At 35.8% G+C, this 22,619-nt stretch overlaps 1 protein-coding gene across 1 annotated transcript in view; it reads right to left on the reverse strand.

Annotated features, from left to right (window-relative positions):
* The window catches only part of LOC114353127 (proton-coupled amino acid transporter-like protein pathetic), a 48,410-nt gene extending 40,536 nt beyond the window's left edge, over window positions 1-7,874 (reverse strand). Inside the window, exon 1 of the mRNA XM_028304966.1 lies at window positions 7,406-7,874. Within this exon, the coding sequence (XP_028160767.1) occupies window positions 7,406-7,465 (60 nt within the window). The 5' untranslated portion in view covers window positions 7,466-7,874. The remainder of the gene's footprint in view (window positions 1-7,405) is intronic.
* Between the last annotated feature and the right edge of the window lie 14,745 nt (window positions 7,875-22,619).

Genomic DNA, 22,619 nt, shown 5'->3' on the forward strand with positions numbered 1-22,619 from the left:
AAATCGGGCAAGATATTCAAGACGCTTTGGACCATCCCCGGAGAGACACATATCCTAAAATAATGGATAGTCCGAATACTCAAGTAAGAGTAGTATATTATTATCCCCGAAGATTGTTTGAAAAACCGTTCAAAATTACAACGACATCAAGTAACCAAACTTATGTTTCGCCGCAATGTTATGAATTCTGTCATGAAAAGTTATTGAAGACGTGTCCACTCGAAGCGTATTTTAAAATGAGATAACGTGATCGCGATATGAGATATTGATTAATATGAACACGTAAAATGCGTATAGGATTCAAAACCTTTTACACAATATTTATACACCAGTCACAAAAGTTTGGAGCTCAATATGCTAGCTGAATAGGTATGAATTGGTACTCCAGTGTCCAGCAGCCAAGTAGGCAACAGTGATAAAGAAAGAAAGTCTACATAATAATAGTAATTTTTTGTAAAATTGTAATGCAAAAAAGGCAAATATCCTCACTATTGTGACTCTACCAAAGTATAACATCGATGCACAATTATACTTTTATGATAGTGCAAGGCCTTTTCCAGGACCGTTTCCAAAATATTTTGGACTAAGGAATACCTACCAGACCTACCTAACCACCTACTTCCGACATACTCGTAGGAAATGTCTCAGTGAACGCGTCTAAATACGGTTTATTCGAGCGACTTTTGCACGACCTACGCTGTAGAATCAAATTACATACTTGTCTGAGACTCAGGTTGATTCAAGCCTGGATCGTCTGACTAAACTACTTAGTCTCGGAACTAAGTTATTACTGAAGCAAGCAGAAGTTGCAGCTTGAGAGGTTTTTGCAGAACTAATTTAAATATCGCTACCAATGAATGGAAAACTACTTGACGAAACATGAGAAGGGGCATTTTAGATGCACCGTAACTTTGCGAATATCATTTCCACACATGAATTTCATTGTCATTGACGTAGGTACTTATTAACTATTCATTTCTGAATTGTAATACAGACAGACTGTATAAACGCTTGATACATTGCATAAATAAAATGCTCTTTATCCTACCTATGTACTGAAAATTAAGCCAGGTCCAGACGAGTATAATGTTGTTGCAAGCAACATTAAATATTTTTAATTTTTTATATTTTTTGCCAATGGCAACTCTCTTGTACGCAATCTTACGTGGAGTCGGTGTTAAAATGGTGTCTTGAATATAATTATTGTGATAACTGCAAATTACGGTGTTTTCCTGTACCAAGACCTGCCAGGCATCCGTCCATCATACAACACACACCTCACACTGTCTCCGACAAATGTGTAATGTAAGATTACGTGTAATGTAACGTGTGGATGGCATGCTACGAGAGTTACACGTAAAGTGCTGCCCTTGCTATTTCCATTACATTACACGATGCATTCAATTACGCGTTACATCCTTCTAGACCCGGCTTTAGGCTTAAACTTTTTCTCAAATTGATCACACAGTCAACTCTGTTATATACGCGACTGAATCTAAGAAAATAAATAAAAAGAACTAGAATACGAATAGATGTCTGTGAGCTGAAGTTACTATGGCATTAACAAGGCGGCTCATTTGGGTTCTATTCAGTGATATCAAACCCAAAGCTTGCCATAGACTGGATCTGAATTATTTTTGGTAATGATGGTATTCCGATCTGAGATTATAAGGTTCATTTTCGCGACAGGAAAAGGCAGTTGTAAAAGCCCGTACCAATTGAACACTTCAATTAATGTCGGAAATTTTCAGGCCAAGAAATTGGTTAGTTGATACCATTGGTCAATTGACGTAGCTTTTTGCGCTACCAATAGTCTATGCGATTCCCCAATAGTTTTTGTGTAAAGGAACATAATAATTATGACTTCACTGGTTCACCAATTCGATTAAAGCTTTCAATGCAGCTGTAGACCTAAATTTACAGTTAATTCGAAATTGGTCAAGTTTTCAGGATTAAAACGAAATGTTCTCATGGAACTTTTAGTTGAGGAATTTTGGTTGTTTTACTAGGGCACTATTTAAGTTGTGAGCCTCGACAACATAACGTGTTGTTAGACGACATCTAATACTTTTAATGAAAAGTTTGACATTTTTCACTACAACTTTATTCAAAACTTTTTATCATTTGAGCACGTTTTGTATTATTAACATTGAATTGAAAATTATCTTGACTACAAAAACATGGAATTGATTTGCGGAAATTTTCGCACGAAGATTTACTATGGCTTTCGACGTGGTTAATCAATACAAAACTGAAGCGGTCAGCTAAATTTCACTTTCGGTAATAAAGATCTGTCCTTTAACATTGTAAAACGCTAGTTTAAGAAGTATAATATTGTATGTCATTGGCTCACCAGTGAACTTTGAGAAAGTCGTCCAAAATGACTAATTTTGGCGGAAAACATTGATGTTGTCAAAAAAATGGAAGAGAAACCTCGTCATGTGATATATCGTAGGATTGAGATAATCTTAGGCATTGATTCCACCAGCAGTAATAAAATATTGTAGGACCATATTATGGTTAATACGTTTTTTTCTCGCTGGATGTCACAAAATTTTTCAAACGCTCAATAGGACGCTTGTGTCGTTTAGTCCTTGGAAATGTTTGATAAATACGTTTGAAAAGCTTTAAAAGCCGTTTTTAAAATTGTGACAGTTGACGAATTAAGGATCTATGCATAATTAACCTGAAAATAAACAGCTATCGATTATGGAGGTGTTTTAAGATGAACCAATTCCAACAAAAGTCCCATGCGCTCGGAACACTTTGAAACTTACGGTCGCCTATTTTTTCGAAATATCCGATTATATGACAGAAACGTCACTAGAGAAATTTAGAATGGTTAATTCTTAATAGTAAACAGCCACTTTTTTCCAAAAGTCTTCAGTTTAATAAGGGAAACTAACCAGCATAGTCGAATCGCCATTCGTGACGAAAATGTGAGCTTTTACACGTCTCGTCAAACAATTGACTATTTGAACACTCAAAATATGAAATAAACAGGTCCAACGCTACAAAATTCTTGCTTGGAATCTAAACACTTCTTTTGGTACCTATATATTAAAATTAAATGCGTGAACAGCGATTTATGTAGCCAGAAGTAACTGTCGGTGCGGTCAAAAACCATGCTTTGGAGGTGCCTCAAGCTGAGTGGAAAAAATGCTATGAAGTGTTTCGGACACATTAAAAAGTACATAAATCATGAAAGACAATACCAATAAACGCAATCAATACCATTTTAATAATAAACTACTTTGTTTTCATAGTTAGGCTCACAACTTAAATAGTGTCCCACGTATGAAATCAAATTGAGCTATTTACGAAAACATTGCTGATATTGGTTCAGCCAACAACCGAATAGTAAAGAGTTAAAAAAGTTAGTTTATAATTATGGTATCCTGTTATGGACGTTTTTAGGACGGCATTGAGTTGGTATTCGATTGCTTGTTGTGTCTATTAACAAAACAAACAACTCGATAGTAAATAATAACAAAGGAGAAAACACGAACGAAATGGAAAGTAGGTATGAAACTTCATCCAGTGTCTCGGATATTGGGGTAGTAAAGATTTTATGAGTTTACGCTCTACATACCGCTTCAGGTTTGGCGTGTGCTGTATAGTATTAGAATTTATCAAAATTACATTTACTTTTCTAGCGTAAACTAAAGTAGCTATAGTATAGACGCTACCTTTAATTTTTCTACTCCTACTAGGTGGACTGACGATCTGGTAAAGGTCGCGGGAAGAACTCGGATGCGGGCAGCGCAGGACCGTTCATTATGGAAAACGATAGCAATTTAAAGTTACTTTATTTATATTGGTTTTCACTTGTGCTGTGGCACCACTCGTGTCCACCTTAATTTTCTAATGGAAAGCTATCTTACGGTCCATGTGGACTCCGTCTATTTCCGGAATAAGGAAAAGGCGTAAAATTAAATATCGCTTGGAGATACTACGGAAAGAAGCTTTCTTGAGTTATTTTCAGAATATCAATAGAATCCGTAATTTTATGAAAAATATAGCACAATTCTTGTGGTACAAAAGTAAGTCGCGAGTATTTCAAGATTCTACCACCCTATCTTCCACTACCAGACAGTTTTATCTTTAGGTATATTACCACCTTTATTACTAAAAGTTACTGGGTTCTTTCGAAAAAATATGATATAACTGACGTGTACATAACATCACAACATTGAGTAGGGACAATAGAAACGCAATTCACTCGAATAATGTATAGCGAGGCGAGGGTAGCCTTCGGTGCTGACCGATTTGCTTGCCAAAAGTATCTAGTATCAGAGAATAATGTACTACTTGGTCTAGTAATTATTCTTCCTAGACTTATTCTCAAGGTAATGCTCCCGTTTTCTGTTTTGTTTCATTAATCACCATCATTGTTGTTTTTTTGATAAAATTGAGTCTAAAGGAAGATGGATGTACTTGTAAAGTACTGAGTATTTTGCAAATAATGCATAGGTACCTGGAATGCTTAATAATTCATAAGGCGTAGTAAGTGAGCATTAAATATCAGTGAAAGAATTATACAAATCGGACCACTGTTACAAGAGATTACTCCTTACAAACGAAATCCTTCCTCTTAACTAAGTGAAAATCGTGTCAAAATCTCTACTTACTTAGTTTCTTTCTAAGTTCTAAAGATAGACAGACAATACGGCAGACAGACGCGTCCAGTCACTCATTTATATAAGAAGGTTAGATACAAAAGCCTCGTGGAGGTCTCGGGCAACGATCATCTATAGAAATGTATGTACAGTATCAGTTATTATTGACTGAGAGTTCGAATATTGATTCCCAATTAACTTTTTGATTAAGGGCAATCACTTCAATCAGATTTCAAGTGATTCGAGAAATGAGTGGAGCCAGCGTCTTAATGTTTCTTAATTGAGTGCAATTAGTATGTACAGTATGTGACAGTTTATAAGGGTAGTTGGAAAACTTGCAATGCAATTTCTGAAAAATAGTTGTTGCAAATATTCTTTCGTGGCTAGCGTCCATTTTAGCCATTGGATATCAATATTATGTTTTTTTTTATACTGATTTTGTTGTACGAAGATAATGTTCAATCAAATAAGAGAAAACAAGTTCTCCTTTCTAGCTCGAATTTTGATTGAACAAGTAGGAATAGAATTCAATTTGGCGACCCTTCTGAAAGGAGTGGTCCCATGTTCCTGATAGGCTATTCTACCATGTAATGCAAATACATTATTAATGTATGGTAATCCTTCGCGACTCGATCCGTATTTGTCTGTTCTGTATATTAACTACTTATGTGTTGCAAAATAGCAGACTGCCAAGAATAAATACAATTTTTACTGTATTTGTTACCATTATAACACTGTCCACTGAATACATGATATACATTATGTTCCGAATCATTTTACATGTTTGTTACTGAAGCTGTAGCTTAAATTAAAACGATTTGTACCTGCCTATAAAATATTATATTTTATTTTTTAAATTGCTTTCTGGTTAGTCTCATTCTATTTAATTATTAAAACTATGCATTAAATTAATTTAATTGAAGTACTTTATAGGAAGTAGTAGTGTGTAGCCCAAATAACGTTCTAGAATAAGAAAAAAAAAGTAAAGTAAAAAAAAAAAAAAAGTAAAAAAGTATTTATTACTAAAAGATGTCACATTGTACAAATTATTCTGGCGGTCTCTGCACTAAGCAGGAAAGCTTGTATCGCAGCGGCCAATACGAACAATTACCTTAAAAATAATGACATCGGTCTTAATAGGACGGACATGTTTAAACTGGTTTAAACTAGTTAACAAGTTAGGCTTAACATTTATAAAGTGTTAAAATATAGTTTATATATAAAACTGTTCTAAACAAAGAGAAGTTATTTATTATGTTATGAACTTTAATTACACTTCTTTCAATAGTTTTTAGTGATTATTAAATTGAATTTTCAGTCATCTACATGGGAATATAATGTTAACAGTTTAACCAGCACAGGGAAACATATTTATATATAGACCTACCTACAAAATAGGGAGGTAGGTATTGTGTCACAGATGTAAAGTAATGAATGAAACATGCAGTTCAGTTTTCTGCTGAAAAACGTCTTTTTACCAAATATAAATGAATATATTTTAACAACGGCTTTATTTAGTCGCCTGATTCATATTTTAAGGACATTAAGAAATTACTGGTGTGGTGTTTTGTCCACAGCTTATTTCAGCAAATGGGCCATGTCCTGTGCTGTATAATGCAGTCTGCCCACGTAGAAATAAAGTGATACGGAACTGTAGCTATTATGTATTCAGTTTAGGGGTTAAATGAGATGCATAGCACTTTAATACTAAGTATTAAGAGGATGAGTTCAAGATGCAAGTACATTCTGAAGGGGAATTGAAAATAGATTCTGAAAGTTCATTATTTCGTGAAAACTATTTTCTGCTTAGATTTCTGGGAATACAAAGTATTTGTAAATAAATAGACTATTGTGCGTTAAATTCTAATTTATATAGTTGCGGCAAATAGAGGTAGTTTATTAAATAGCTATTGTATTAAAAGAAATGTTTTACCTTTCACCTTTTTACAACTGGTTTGAAAACCAACTATGTATAAGCGATATAGCAATAGGTATGTGTGCGTTATCTAGTAAGTATTATGAATTTATTATATTCAGGGGTGGTCATTGAGGGTGGTGCAATAAAGATTTGAGTTAAATACCCACAAATGCAGTAAGGGCTGAGAAAAATTTAATATTGCATTATATCGTACTGAAATTAAGGAAAATATTGTTTGGTTTAATGAAATTGTCTGAAACTGCCCAACAAGAGTTAAATGATTAGCACTGCGGAGGCGTGTAGGGTCGCGGTCACAAACATGTTTTGGCCCAAGACACGCGTAGGCGGTTTCAGGCACTCGCTCAGCAATTCAATTGAACGCACCAATTGACTGTAAAAAGTGTTGCTTTAAATGATGCAATCATTACAATACTAATTACGCATACGAACTTCAGCCGCTTCGGAACTGCTCAAGGAAAATACTTTTCCGTTAAGTGACGTCAACAATACTCGGGGAAATAATGAATAAACTGTAACAACTCTTCAGGCCGATTTGGCTGACCGAGACAACTTTTGATTGAGGTCACGCGTTTTGCACACGAGGTGAGATTCTTTGAAAGTAGAGAAAATCATACAAACACTGTAAATAACTCGAGGAGAATTAAAATTATGATGAAAACGAGTTTCATTTTATGTGAACACGTTCTAATTCTCAGCGCAGTTTACGTCCACTTTCAAACTGAATTATCGCAAAGCATTCGTTTCAAGTACGACCCGATCCACAAGAATCGTAAAAACAAACACATAAAAAATAAATAAAATTCGCCAATAGGTAAAACAAATGAAGATAAACAAAAAAGAAACTCACCTTAAACACCGCCGGGGCTAACGGTATCGCAGCTTGATTGTGAAGATGTTTTTTCGACATTTTCGCTCCTTATCTGCTCCACGTCTATTGAAAATTTGTCGAAATCGTCACAAAGAAAAAAAACTAGGTAAATATCTCTAAAAATTTAGAAAACAATTCCAAACAAAATTATTCTGAAAGCGAGTTGCGCTCCGCAAATCGCCGTCTAAAATTGCAGTTAAAAACTTTTTCGGCGTGCGAAAAGATGTTTCGGTGACCGCGTTCAATCGTGAACGTTTCGTTGTGTTCGAGAGGTTGACTGAGTTGTGTTTTTATAGTGTTTTTTGGTGAAAAAAAAGTTGGCGATTTAAATTAGGAAGACGCGTTGCCAAGAGTACGTCGCTCCACGGTTGCGGTCAAGTCGGCAATGAGCGGGTGGGGCGAGCGCGTTCACGAGTTTCACGACATCGGAGCGCGCGGAGTCGGGCCGGTGTGGTGCGGCGTCCGCTGTATGGCGCGCGCCGTGACGTGGGCTTGGAACCGAATCGGCGGCGGCGAGACGCGTGGCGCCGCCACAGCGCCGCGGTGCTCCTACGCCAAGGGACGCCCTAAATCACTTTCGAACACCACTTCGTAGACCATACATCACCAGGACTATTGACATAACTTTTGGCTACCGTAAATTAGGCTTTGACTTTTCAAGGTTCAGGACTCATCAAATTGGTAAATCAGGGGCGATGAGCTAAGTTTATTCAGCTTAACTGTCAAGTTTATTCAGTAAATCTATCTAGAACCGATTTCCAAACATACTTAGGTAAATAATACCTAATTATTACTAGTTATGAGTAGCTGAGTGGACTTTGCCCAATGAGTTTTTAATTTTCCGCTTTTTGTCATGGTTTCAAAACTTTTCATAACTTTGATGGCCCCACACGCAAGAACTTGATGATACTCGTAGTTCTTCGTATGAAAAACAAATTAACCCGTACCAATATTAGGTATCTTAAAAGCAAACCCTACATTTAGAAAAAACAATTCGGGATATTAAAAAATAATGTTTTATTAACTTTAGTACAAAATGTTCATCGATAAACAGACCTTAAGTAATCGAAGTTTGGCTACAATTCTAGTAAAATAGCCTTTCTAATTATGAGAACTTCTAATACCGTTTTTAGAGACAAATCTTTTATCTCGCTCGGACATTCCAAGAATCGGTCGTCATGAATATTGACATGCTCTTCGTGTGACTCGTGACGACACTGTAATGTACAAATACAGACAATGTGACATACCTACCTAGGTATGTAGGTAGATACTTTCATTGCAAATAAAGAGAATATTTTTGATATTACTTTTCAGATGAATAAGATGCATCGTTTCTGATATGACTTATCACTGAGGATCGAATGATTAATAACTTACACAATTTTATCTCGCTTCATAGCTTTTAGTCATCGCAAATTACCAAGAACAAAAATCAGATCAACGAAAATAATATACTGAAAAAGATCCATTTATCTGTAAAAATATTTCTTCAGCCTTATCTACGAATTGTTTCAGAAAACTGTATCAACCTTTTTCTTTTTTCTTTAGACGCCTGCAAAATAAAGCGACTCTATAACAGCGGTTAAAACTCAATGATGAATTTAAATAAAAATAGTTTAAATTTAGCAGACGCAGTTTTATTGCAGAGAGATTACCACAGACAACAAGATGGCGACATAGAGCGTTTTGTCTATTAACTAGAGACGTAACTACATACTAGTGTAGATCTGCTGAATCGGTAAATAGGGTTCAATATTAATAAATACAACACTCTCACCTAATTTGAACCCTTGTTCTTAAAACATAACTACTTTAAAATCAATACAAATAACATTTTGCATCTAAAGTAAACTTAAAGACATATTAATAGCTCTCACCAAAAATTAACAGTTTTAGTAATGTGCAAGTTTCATAATACCAATTTTACTTCTAAGATACTGAAACTTGTCTCTAGGTAAAGCTTTAGTGAATACATCAGCAAATTGCTCCTTAGTACAAACATAATTGAGATCAATTTGTTTCTCTACATATTTCTCCTTTATAAAATTATATTTGACATCGATGTGTTTACAACGCTTATGGTAATCAATATTTTTGATTAAACAAATTGCACTTTGGTTATCTATATTCAAACAAATTGAATCCTGATTGAATTTGTGGTTGTGATCAGATCTCTTAGCAATCCAACACGGCGTGTCAAACCGTTATCATCGAACGCTTTGGCGAGGTTATTCCATACCTCTCTTGCAGTTTTGGCCTCTTGAATATGTACATAGTTGATAGGATGTACAAGTAAAATTATTTTCGATTTGGCCTTCGTGTCAAGTCTGGAATCAACAGGCTCCTTCGCCGTTATACAGCACCAAAGTTCCTCATGTTCGAGATATGTTTGGACTGCGAATTTCCAAGTGGGATAATTATCTCGTCCTGTCAGCTTTTCGATTAACGCCATTGTATTATTTGACGACATTTTTGCTGAATTTTAAAGATGGAACCACGTGAAAATTTTTTGCAATATTTTTGCGTATTTCTCAATTTACTAACTGTTAAACTATTTGTTTTATTCTACTGTTCACTTTTATGCAAAAATCAGGTGGCCTGGGCCCATAACCTGATGAATTTAAATAAAAATAGTTTAAATTTAGCAGACGCAGTTTTATTGCAGAGAGATTACCACAGACAACAAGATGGCGACATAGAGCGTTTTGTCTATTAACTAGAGACGTAACTACATACTAGTGTAGATCTGCTGAATCGGTAAATAGGGTTCAATATTAATAAATACAACACTCAATTATCCATGATTGTATCAATATGTAGCATAAAACAAATTAACAACTTATTTTAGGCGTTAGATCATCAGCCAACTGCTGTATACTTATGTCTCCCCCATAATTATTAACTATGATTTTTGACTACTTCAATGTACCTACTTAGTGCTTTTCAGATAATGTTCGTTCATGCCTATGGTTTCCAATCTCCATGTTTTCTTTGACTTTTCCAAACTTCATGAGACTTGGAAGCTCTTCCCATCTTGAACCCCTTGAATCCCAGGAAAACTTCAATTCAAAAGAATCCTATCTTGCTAGCTCAACGAAGCTATAAATTACCATCGATCCCGTGCCTACATGTTGAGCATACAACATAATCATCACGACAAAACACGTGCAGTGTTCTTTGCCAAAAATGATGACGTCTGCGTGCCATAGGAAAACTTAAACAGCACTGGGAAACTGAAAGTGAGAAAATGCCATCTATTTTGGCTGCCTTAAGATGTGATGGATGAAGGGAATCTATTAAAAATTCGTTCTTCTACTTCATTTGGAGTCAAGTCACTCCTTCCTTTGTAGTCTCTAAAAGACATCTCGATCTACACACAAGATAGAGTATCAAAATAAATCAAGAGTACATCTATTAGATACGTAGATAGTAAAGGCACAGTATATATATGAGCTAATTATCTACTGTGGTAAAGGGGTAGGGTAGGTAAGTCTGATCAAACAAGGAAATATCTAACAGTGACCATAATTACTTATACATTCACTGCTTGCTGCTGTCTTTCCCGAATAGCTACTGCTTATAATCCGGGCCTCTTCAAGACGAGAGCGAATAGGTACTAACAGGGCAGCTTGTACCATCCTAGACTGCATCTCAGTTAACATCAGGTGTGATGCAGTCAAATAAAAAATATATTTGTAAGAAACTGAGTTACACGCTCGCTCACCAAAAGCTACATTGAGTACCTACACTACCTACTTAATTATGTAGTTACACGACAAGCAGCAAAGATGCTGAACAAAACCGTTATTAAAGACAAGAAAACCCGGTCCAAAGTAATAGGGTCACATTGGGGTCTAACGATGATGATGGGGTGCCGAGAATGAGGGAGAGACTGGAAGGAAGTTGTAAGGAAGCGGGTTTTGATGATTTGTTCCATGAAAACCGGTCTAGCAGGAAGGGGAAGGGGCAAAAGAATTTTGATCTGGGAGTTTATCCATCCAATTCGAGGACGGTCATGCGACTCTCAGATCTAATTACAAAACGAGGTTCAAACTCTAAATTATTTTGTCTTAGAAAAGTAGGTACAGTCAAATCAAAAAATATTTATTCAATTTTGACCAGTATTTTGGCATTAATGTGTAGTAGGTAGTAGCGTAATTTTAAGGTGTTTAAAGGTCCTGTGGCATAGATTGCTACTTTAATTATATTACCAGCATTCACGGTTCACGTGATTTTGTATTGATTGTGTGATGCTATCGGCGATGATGAAGATAGATAACGCGTAAATTACAATGTTAGATAAGCTGATATAAAAATACAGTACTTTATCGATAAAAACGTGCTTTTTTCCAGTTACAAATAGTACCACTTCTGGTGCTTTTAAAAACGTAACGCTATAGTTACGGTTAAAGTTACGGTGATGCAACTTAACACAACACTTATGTTTATAGCCCCAAAAGTAGAGAAAAGTCTGTAGTAGTCCGGTAGGTGTTAAATTAAAGATAATCATACTTTACTTATGTTGCAACAAGACGTGTATTCAATATTTACCAAATTAGGATCTATGTAGGATAACCACCGTATTTTAACGCTATATTTCTGTATCTCCAAAGAGTCTGCGACTAAGGCGCCACTTCTAATGGAAACGTAATGGGCGTCTTCCGCGAAAATGTGAGTACTGCTTGCGATATGGTGATTAGACAAGAATTTACACGACTAGATAGGTACAGACATCATAGCAAGCTCAACACTGGACTCCTCCTCCTTATGCCTCTGAACTTAGGTGCTGTTTTCCGACAAAAATGGATAACCTGATGTGCTGTTGACTGTATCTGCTTACTAGCAAACGTGTCATTAACGGCCCATGCGCAGTTAGCTGATAATCTGACGCCGATTTTAAATAAGAGGGAAAATGCTTACCTCACGTTTTCACAATTTTAGGCTAATTACGAACTTTATTAGTACCTAGTAGAAGCGTTATAAGTTGTTAACTCTACGGATAGTCCGTCAGTGATCGTTAAATTTGTATTGTGAAGCTTTTTATGGACACTGTCTGATTTAACCACACAATACCTAGATGCCTGACTTATATGAATGTCTGAATGTGCTGTTGATTGAGCGTAATATGTACTGTACAGAGTAAGTAATAAAGACGCTATGGCAAAGGATTGCTAGAAATCAAGCACATTTAAGTGGTAGGTAATCGACTGATGGATTCATTCGTCTTTGCGAATGAACAATTTAATTCAAGCTGGTTATATCCTAACCAAACCAGGAACAACTCCCAAGAATGTGACCGATTTCGTACTTAGTAGTCGACAACCATTCAGACCTTTGAAGACCTACATATCTTGCGTCCAGCTGGGCTAGGGTGGTAATCATATCGTTGATTTTAGACGACAATTAGGCTTATCATGTAAAATCGATAAAAGCTTATGGCGGCGCGTATCCTAGGCCTAACTATCTCGGTACGCGTTGATTTGTATACCTACTTAATAATGATTTGTTGAAATAAAAATTCAAGTAGGTAGGTATCCCAACTCCCAAGTCAATGTAGCTCTTGAGATACAATGTAGAGCGGGTTGGAGACCAAACTATGCAGTAGGTAAGTAGATTATGATCTGAAGATTGCTAATATCTTGGAATAGAAGATCAAATATGGGAATCGGGCATAAGTCAAGTAGCCCAAGCAGGTTCTCAATAAATTGGTGTACCTACCAATACCTTAATTAATTTACACAAAATATGTTTTATTGTTCTATGAACTGAAGAAGCTTAGTGCGCACTTCTGTTGCTAATTAGGTAGCCATAGTCAAGTGGAAAGTCTATAGTCATGACCCAGCCTGACCTCATCAAATTGTTGGCATCATCAAAAGTAGGTATAAAAAATTAACTAAGTTTAAGCTACTTTAGATTTGCGTTCTTTGCGGCTGTCTTGATGAGCTAGCTGTCTTAGATTAGCCTTCAGTTATTGGATTGATTGACGGCAAAGTTGTAGAGGCCTACAGCATTTTTAGTGGCGTAGAAAGGTGTGGTGGTAGGCATTGTTCCTTCGACACAATACAAAGGTCGTTAATTCTTAAATTATCATGTTGTATTTTACTTAAGGTGTTTCTATACAAAATTAGTTTTCTACATTGATTTGACCATAATAATATGATTCAGGATATGCATCCACTATACCAAGTGTAAATAGGTACCGAGGTCAGTACAGTATCGAAATAAACACAGTTTAGTTGTGTTCTTCGTCTAAATACATTTTAATTCCATTGAAACACGTTACAGAAAAAAAGTCGGAATTCTCCCATTATGAGGCAAAATGCCATTATAAGATAGCAGGTAGAAATATCGCAACTATTGCCCAAACCACGAAAGGCTGTAAGTGCCCTGGAAAGGGCTTATATTTTGATTTTGATATCATTCGCTGTTTTGTGATTATGGTAAATCAATAAATGACTGGATGAACCTCATAAAACAGTAAATAAAACTTTGATTGTCAAATGTGTACGATAAAAAACAGGAAGTATGAAACAGCGATTAAAATCTTGCATAAATTATGTGTATGTATTTTATTTTGGTCTCCTATGAATACATTATGCTGAAAGTATATGCGCAAACGCATAAATTTATTTTTATTGCACACGTATTATGACCGTATCTTGATGGCGCGACGTAGAGTTGACATTCAGTGTGCCTAAGTAAAGAGAGGAATATAACTAACTAGCTGACCCGGCGAACTTTGTTCCGCCTTAATGGCAATAAATAAGCAGACTTTTTTTTTCGAACGGGATAAAAAGTATCCTATGTCCTTCTCCTGGCTGTAAACTACCTCCCTGACAATTTTCAGCTAAATCGGTTCAGCCGTTCTTGAGTTATAAGTGGAGTAACTAACACGACTTTCTTTTATATATATTGATAACTAATACCTTCATAAACAAGAAATACATAACATAATAGATTTCTACTACAACCTATTACAATCATTAAGGATAGTGAACTCTTCGTTCGTTCAGCTTTAACTGAACAATTTTAAGTGAAATAGATGATGTCATCATCATCGTCATCATTATTTCAGCCATTGGACGTCCACTGCTGAACATAGGCCTCCCCTAATGATTTCAAAGGCCGGTTGGTGGTGAAAGAGACGTGAAGTGAAGGAAGTAATAAATGAGTTGGAGGCTGCTTGATCCATCTGGGTAGGTAGGTACTTTACGGATCCAGTGTGTTTTATGGTGAATTCTATCAGATGTATTGTTCTTAATAACAATGATATCATGGCACCTAAAATACATACGATCTGATTTATTGTAACCGAATAAAACCCTTTTGCTAAAAGTATAGGAAACGTCCATAATCATTATGGAAATTACCAGGAACCCTTTCAGCAAACGATCGACATTAAACGCTGTTGTCGAAATACCCTCGTTAATATTTGATTACAAGTGGCTAGTGTCTATAAACTAAGGCTGAGTGCACACTGATCGCAAACAGGGCCGTTTTACGTATTGTGTTCAGGGTTTCATGGTAGAATAACAAGGATATGTTTTGGAACAGTTGCTAAAATATTACAATTTGGAGAATGATTCTGGGTTAGTGGGTATTAAAATTAAATGTACTTAGATTAAAAAATTACACCCAGAAAATTCACGAATACATTACATAATGTTATTGTAATAAGGTTACTATCGTCGTAAGCTATTTCATGGTAACTAGACGTGCTTGCTTCTAGAAGGACTGATAGTCAGTAAGATGAGTAAGAACGCATTCTAAAATTCGCGAATATTCATCGCTACTTTACACGGGATCAAAGTATTGTAATTTATGAAAACCAGCGTGATCGTGAGCCAATTTGGAAGCTGCTGCGAAACAATGCGCGAACGCAGTTAGCACCTCCGAGACGGCGCTAATGGATTGATCAGTTTCGCGGTGCGATAACTTCAACAGGCCTCTTTTACGGTAATTCGGTCCCTGTCACCCATGCTGGCATCCCGCTTTGCGTGAGTGGGATGGAAACATATTAACTTTGTGAATAGCTCCGCCTTTTTCGGTGCATGCGCACTGACATCTAGTAAAGGTAAAACTTCGTATATTTAAACAGCAAAACATATCCTTTACAACTATTGCTGTATGTCGTGTGTGTATTTAATGAACGTAAACAATGATGTACTGTACCAATACAAAGAAACATCTCCGTTTAAATTTTACAGGACTTTTTAACGCAGTAATCACAAACTACGTTTATGGTATGATGATTTCAGAATTAAGTCATCATCCGAATTAGATTTCGACCAACTGAGTAAGACCTGAAAACGCGTCTAAATAGCTCCTACCTATGATGCGTTTTGTCACGCCGTGATTTTCCTTGGTGCCTTATCGGGCCTTATCTAAGTTTCTACAGATTATATTGCGTCACCTGGAATGGGCGTGTTGTGGTATCATTAAAATGATTCATCACGTCTTCGTCGGAGATAACGTTTTTCACTGTACTTCCCTCGCTTGTGTGTGTAGGGGCTCTACTCGTACAGCAAGGCACATCAAGCTGAACCACAAAATAAGTAATTGTAGCTGAACACTATGGCATCTCATGCTGTTGAAATAGCAATTATTTTGCAACAAACATGAGCATTCTGATATGCTGACACCTGTTCTATGTTGCATACTAATATTACTAATGCTTACAAACCAATACCTACGGCTCCGTTCGTGTAAAGGTCAGTTAAACAAAAAATATTTGGCAAATTCGACTCGACCGCGAATCATAGAACCTCTGGGTCGCCCGCCAGTCGCCACGCCCGGGCACATGCGGCTCGTTTGAAACTTGTAGGAGGCAAACTTGCCCCGGAAAATGCATTTTCGGAGTCACGGGCATTGCATTTTAGTAAAAGCTACACGTAGTAAAACTATGATATAGTATATACAGGGTGGAAACGATAAGTGATCTCACTCGATTATACAAGATATCAAAAAACTAGTTACTGATCCTGAAAGTGGTTTATGAGCTCTATCAAACGGTATTAATAATATGTTACAGAATAAACTGGATCTATCCGAAAATTCAATGTTTCCAGCTTCCATACATTTGGTAGTCACATTATTTTAAAAACTACACATGATAATATCGTAAAACTGATTACTGATTCTAAAAGTGCTTCACAAGCTCTATCCAATGGTATCAATACAGAATAAACTGGATCTATCAAAAAATTCAATGTTTCCTTCTTCCATACATTTAGTACTACCACAGTCATGACACTCATCTATTGACAATATTATAGCAAGTAAAGCCTAAAACCAATGTTTTCCATGAATAATTTTAAATAAGAATACAATTTACGAGTTTATTTTAAGAGTTTATTATTCAATGAAAAAAAATACACTTCTAATATTGTGTGTCTGGCATACATTTAGTATGGAAGCCGGAAACATTGAATTTTCATATAGATCCAGTTTATTCTGAAACCTATTATTGGTACCGTTTGAAAGAGCTCGTGAAGCACTTTCAGGATCAGTAACGAGTTTTTCAATATCATGAATAGTTTAGAAATAATCGAGTGAGATCACATAGAGTAGCTTCAGATCAATGCAAAGTTTTATTTATAACTTTGTATAATATTGAGTCACGGATTTACTGATAAGCTAACATACTCGTATTTGATTACGAGAAGCTTTGATAAATGTCAGTTTTATAATGATCTTGTCAGTTACCAGAAATGAACGCGTCATAATTCGTACAGACGAAAGCTCACAGACATATCTACGTCTATCTATACAGGGTGGAAACGTTAATGTGTTTATAATAGGATGATGATTTATTAAACTAAAATCAGAAATCTGTGGCAAACGTATGGATAGATAAGTAAGATCTACCAAAGCTATTTCCTTACCTATTTATATTTACCCTTATCAAAACCGCAGTCCCTGTGAACTTTAAAGCGAGAACGAAAATACTATTAGGAATTTAATAAATAGGAATATTCCGTTGCATGAACTTGCATGACGCACATTTCTTAGGTACGTATTTATTTGTCCTAATTAACTAGCGCGTGCAATAACACCTAATTATTAACCGTAAATATGTAAGTGTGTGTCAGACTCAATCGTGGTTATCAAACCACTTTTGTACTAACTTTAGTTTAAATAAATTGACCGTTCGTGCGCCTATTGAAAATTATAATTTCCGAATAAGTGGGTAGGTTACGAGTAGGTACACAATACACATACACAACCACTAGTTCATACCATACCAGTAATGTTTTGCGTATTACTGGGCATAGGCCTATGTAAGCTCTTGTCACTGAGTCGTAGAAAGTAGGACCTTATTCAATACGTAGCTTTGCGTATTCATCCCGCCATCTCTTTGGAGGAAGAAGCGGTCTCTAAGGTCGAGGTCAAGGACCACCTACTGTTAATTCGACGTTATTCCTTACGGATACAAATGTAACAAATTATTTACCACCGAAATTATAAACAAATCGAAAAAATTAAGATGCAACGCTTAAAATTTATACTATTTACCTTACCACCGAACACAATTGACTGCAGGTAGCTTTACGAAGAGACTAGGCGCAGACCACCGACTTTTAGTTGGCCGATAGTTGGGCCCGATTCTAATTTGTATGAAAAATAGGATAGGCCGATAACAAATCGGTGGTGTGCGCACTTTCATACATCTCCATTCTCCATACTGATAAACAGCCCGAGCCTGACACACCTATCGGCCAACTGAACTGTGGTCTGCGCCTAGGCTTCTTAATTAATAATAGCTTTTGAGATAAGTAAGTAGATCTTCAAAACAAAAAACTACTGGATGTACGACAATAAGTATTGTGCCAATGTATTTCTTAGGTTTCTCGACGTTACTCCTTGAATGACGCGATTCAATAGAAGCCAAACTTAAAGGTCAACTCCAGCATCATGAACGAGTGGGGGTGGGGAATGGTCTTGGCCTGGATGGCTGAAGGATCGATGGCTCCGGCGCCGCTCCGTCTGGCTCCAATGTGACGTCACTGGAGAAAGCGGATAAGCAGGGGTGTTTGGGTGATATAAAAGATTTGGCTACTGTAGATATCTATATTTAGAACGTGATCCCGACAAAAACAATGTTTATTGAATGAAGGTTGCACGTTGTCTGTCTGTTGTGTAGTTACGAAATTATTTAGGTAAACTACCCAAAATGAACTCGTACCTACCTAAATTGCATTCTTAATTATAATTATTCTTGGAAAACATTGGTTTTAGGGTTATTACTTGCTATAATATTAACAAGACATGCATGAGTACCATGACTGTGGCTGTACTAAATGTATAGAAGCTGGAAACATTGAATTTTCGAATGGATCCAGTTTATTTTGTAACCTATTAAGTACCGTTGGATAGAGCTCGTGAAGCACTTTCAGGATCAGTAACCTGTTTTTTTACTAAATGTATGGAAGCTGGAAACATAGAATTTTCGAATGGATCCAGTTTATTTTGTAACCTATTATTTGTGCCGTTGGATAGAGGAGCTCGTGAAGCACTTTCAGGATCAGTAACCTGTTTTTGAATATCTTGTATAGTTTTTAATATTAGGTGGTTTTACTAAATGTATGGAAGCTGGAAACATTGAATTTGCGGATAGATACAGTTTATTCTGTAACCTATTATTGGTACTGTTTGAAAGAGCTTGTGAAGCACATTTAGAATCAGTAATCATTTTTTCGATATCTTGTAGTTTAGAAGAAATCGAGTGAGATCACTTAACGTTTCCACCCTGTAGGTACTTAGTTATAATTAATTTATTTAACAGCCTAAGAAATAAGTTTCAGCTTTAAAAATGACAATAATTCCCTATTAATCTTTCATCCCCCATTATGTAGCTTAATGTCATTTAGGCTCTAAGACTAGAGGCTAGCTCAAGACCAGAGGTGGCCAAACTTTTGACCTGTGAGGTCTACATAATGCTCGAAAATATTTCTTGCGGTCGACTAAGTAGAGTTTTTAAAATCTAATAGAGTTTAAAAAAAGTATAAATTTTATTTAAATCGGTTTACTTTCGGAGCCTAAGTATTTAACACAAACAGACAAAAAACATAACTACAAAAATACAAATGGGTAGTATATAACTGCAAGTCAAAAAATCATCATATTGCATTACTAAAAAAATCCGAATTCTAAGCAAAGATACTGATTGCACAGCAAAATAATTACCTCAAAATATTAAAATCTTAGCAGCAATTTAAGTTCGTGACGCATTGCTATTTATTTAAAAAGTGAAGCTAAGTATTTAATGAGTGCATAGCTAATATAACTTGCGCACAGTAAATGTATTATAATAGGTAACTACGAGTACATCACTTATACAGTGCCGGATTAAGCCAGCGCGGGGCCTGTAGCAAATTTCTACCAAGGGGCCCTTGGTTTGCTTTAGGTTCTCAAGTTTAGGGTATTAAATGAAACAAAACTGTTACAAATGAACTTTTCTTGATTTCATGTGGGCAAATTTAGATATAACACTTTCAATATCAACTTCTTTAAGCAAATCATGCTCTATATTCAACAAAGTAAGATGATTAAGACGTTATTGTCCCATCGTGTTCCTTAATTCATTTTTAATACGTTTTAATGTTGAAAAAGAACGTTCGCCATTGCAGTTAGTGATCATGAGAGACATGTAAATGCGCAAGGCAATTTCTAAGTTTGGAAAACACGATTCTAAAGAATTATTTATTAAAAGTTTATAAAATTGCTGCTCCAGAGGCTTCGGTTTCTTGCTGTCAATAACAGTAGCCACATCTGTTTTCAGCAGCTCTGCAAACTGCACTAATTCGCCACATAGGCTGTTCTCCCAATCATCTTCGTATGCACTGACCATACTTAAGGATTTGTCCAAAATCTCTTCTGGTGTAAGAGATTTTAATTGTAGAAATACTTCAAAAACACTAGTAATCTTATAATATGCTTTGCTTTCATACGTTTAGTTAAAGCAGACAGTACGTTATCAATAATGACAATAAACACCTGAACTTCGAAACGTTGTCCAGGTGTTTGATTTTCGACAAAGTCGTCGAGTGTAGTAGAGCCGCTGAAATGGTCGTACTTTGTATTTAGCTTGATTCGTCTTGATGTCTGTTGCTGGTATTCTTCACAGTTGGTCAGATATTTGGCTCTTGCCTCAATATCTGAAAATGTGGATGGCATTTTTTGGACGTAGCCATAAATAAGTAATGATTCATAAAGAGCGTATCCCGTATTAAGGTCTTGATCAGACGACTGTAGCGAAGCACTAGTCGCTTGCATGCGTTCTAGGATTCCGTTCCATGTAATTGTCATTATTCCCGTTTCTAACTTATTCATCGTTGAAACTAGTCCGTAAGCTTTATTACGGCACTCCGGTTTTTGATCCACGTTACTGAAAATGTCTTTCAAAACTTGCTTAAAAGTGACAAAACCACATAAAAGTGCCTTCGTAGCATCAGCTCGGGCTGACCACCTAAATTCAAATTCAAATTCAAATATTTATTTGCACAATTTTGGGTAAACATAGTGGTCTTAAAACTAGTATAAGTAGATCGCCAAAATTTGCTGTATAATTAGTCAGCGTACAAATATTTAAATAATTTCTACAAGAATAAATTACAAATAATTATTATGTCATTTACTACATGAAAATAATTAAATATGTCAGAAATATAAAAAATAAAACAATGTCAAAACAATCAAAATAAATTAAATCAAACAATAAAATAATGCCATTAAAAGAATAATTAAAAATAAGTAATAAATGTCATTTTCGATTGAAATATTCATTCATAGTATAAAACGTATTTTCTAATAACCATGCATGCAATCTGGTTTTATATAAAGGCCCTGCAAGTGTCCTAATTTCTTCGGGTAAAGCATTATATACTTTCACCGCCATTGAAAATGCATTCTTATTACTTAGCGTTAGTCTACAGAAGGGGACTTCAAGCAATCCTGTAGGACCACCTAGTGTCCGATAACCGTTTTAAAATCGGAATTTTTGAAGTAGAATCTTTAAGTGCGTTCGTAAGACGACCCCATCGATAGGTAGAAGCGGAAAAAAATGTATAGAGGTTTTTAATGAAATCGAAGAAAAGTAATGCTTATGTACAGCAGTCTGCAGCGCACTTAGCAACATTTTACGCTCCTATCTAAATTAATATTTTTTTATTTCGGTCAGACAGGCGTTGGAGCGCGGGGCCCCCAAATTCGCGGGGCCCGTAGCATTTGCTACTCTTGCTACGTGGCTAATCCGGCACTGCACTTATACCACGTACATTAAGTGCTCTCAATCGTTTCCTGGACCAAAACCCAAAATGTGACGTATTTGCAGAGGGGTGGAGTACGTTACTAGCAGAATGTTTGGGTTACTGTGAAAATAATCGCATCTGATTTATGTACTTTTCCTAAATTAAGTTAAGTTAAATTGTTTTTAATTACTTAAATGTTATTCTGAGCTTTGTTACGTCTTGTTTGAATAGTGTAATTGGTACTACCGTTCTATTCATGAATAAAATAAATAAATAAATAAATAAATAAATAAATCATTTATTTAAAAAATTCTCCCAATTTTTATATCATGCACTGCAGTTTATCTAAATGAAAATCATTTTATTTGTCATAATAATTGAAAGCCCAGCTTGCGTTTTTGGCCATTTAGCTAAGTATATTTTTGGCTTCTGCAGGCGATGTGACATACTTGAGTCGAATCGCAAGCCCTATAAATGCTTGCATAAATTACTTTATTTAAAAAAAAAGGGGACAGTTAGGTACATTTAACATTCATCCTGCATTTTTTTAAATCCATTTCACTTGTGTACACAATACACCAAGTCCGGCGACTTGGTGTCGGCGGTCTTATTTCAAACGAATCATGTCACCGTTTTTGTTTGTCGGCGAAAAGCCGCCGACTCATGTCGGTGGATCGTCAGGACTGCATTATTGAACGGCGGCATAAAGTGTTAGAAAAGACGCAAAATAGATTTTCAGTTCAACTTTAAGAAATAATGCCATACAAAGAACATTATTTTGATTTAATTTTATTAAATTTGCCTCACAAGTTCTCTGAAATTTTGAGACATTATTGTTGAGCAACTTTTAAAATGCACATTATAAAACATGTTGCAAGAATAGTTATATTGATATGAGTATGAGTATTACTGATGTACGTTCGGGTAAATTTGCTGTGCAA

This window comes from Ostrinia furnacalis, unplaced genomic scaffold (assembly GCF_004193835.3).
Source record: "Ostrinia furnacalis isolate ACB-3 unplaced genomic scaffold, ASM419383v2 OfSCF0155, whole genome shotgun sequence".
In the NCBI taxonomy this organism is placed as follows: domain Eukaryota; kingdom Metazoa; phylum Arthropoda; class Insecta; order Lepidoptera; family Crambidae; genus Ostrinia; species Ostrinia furnacalis.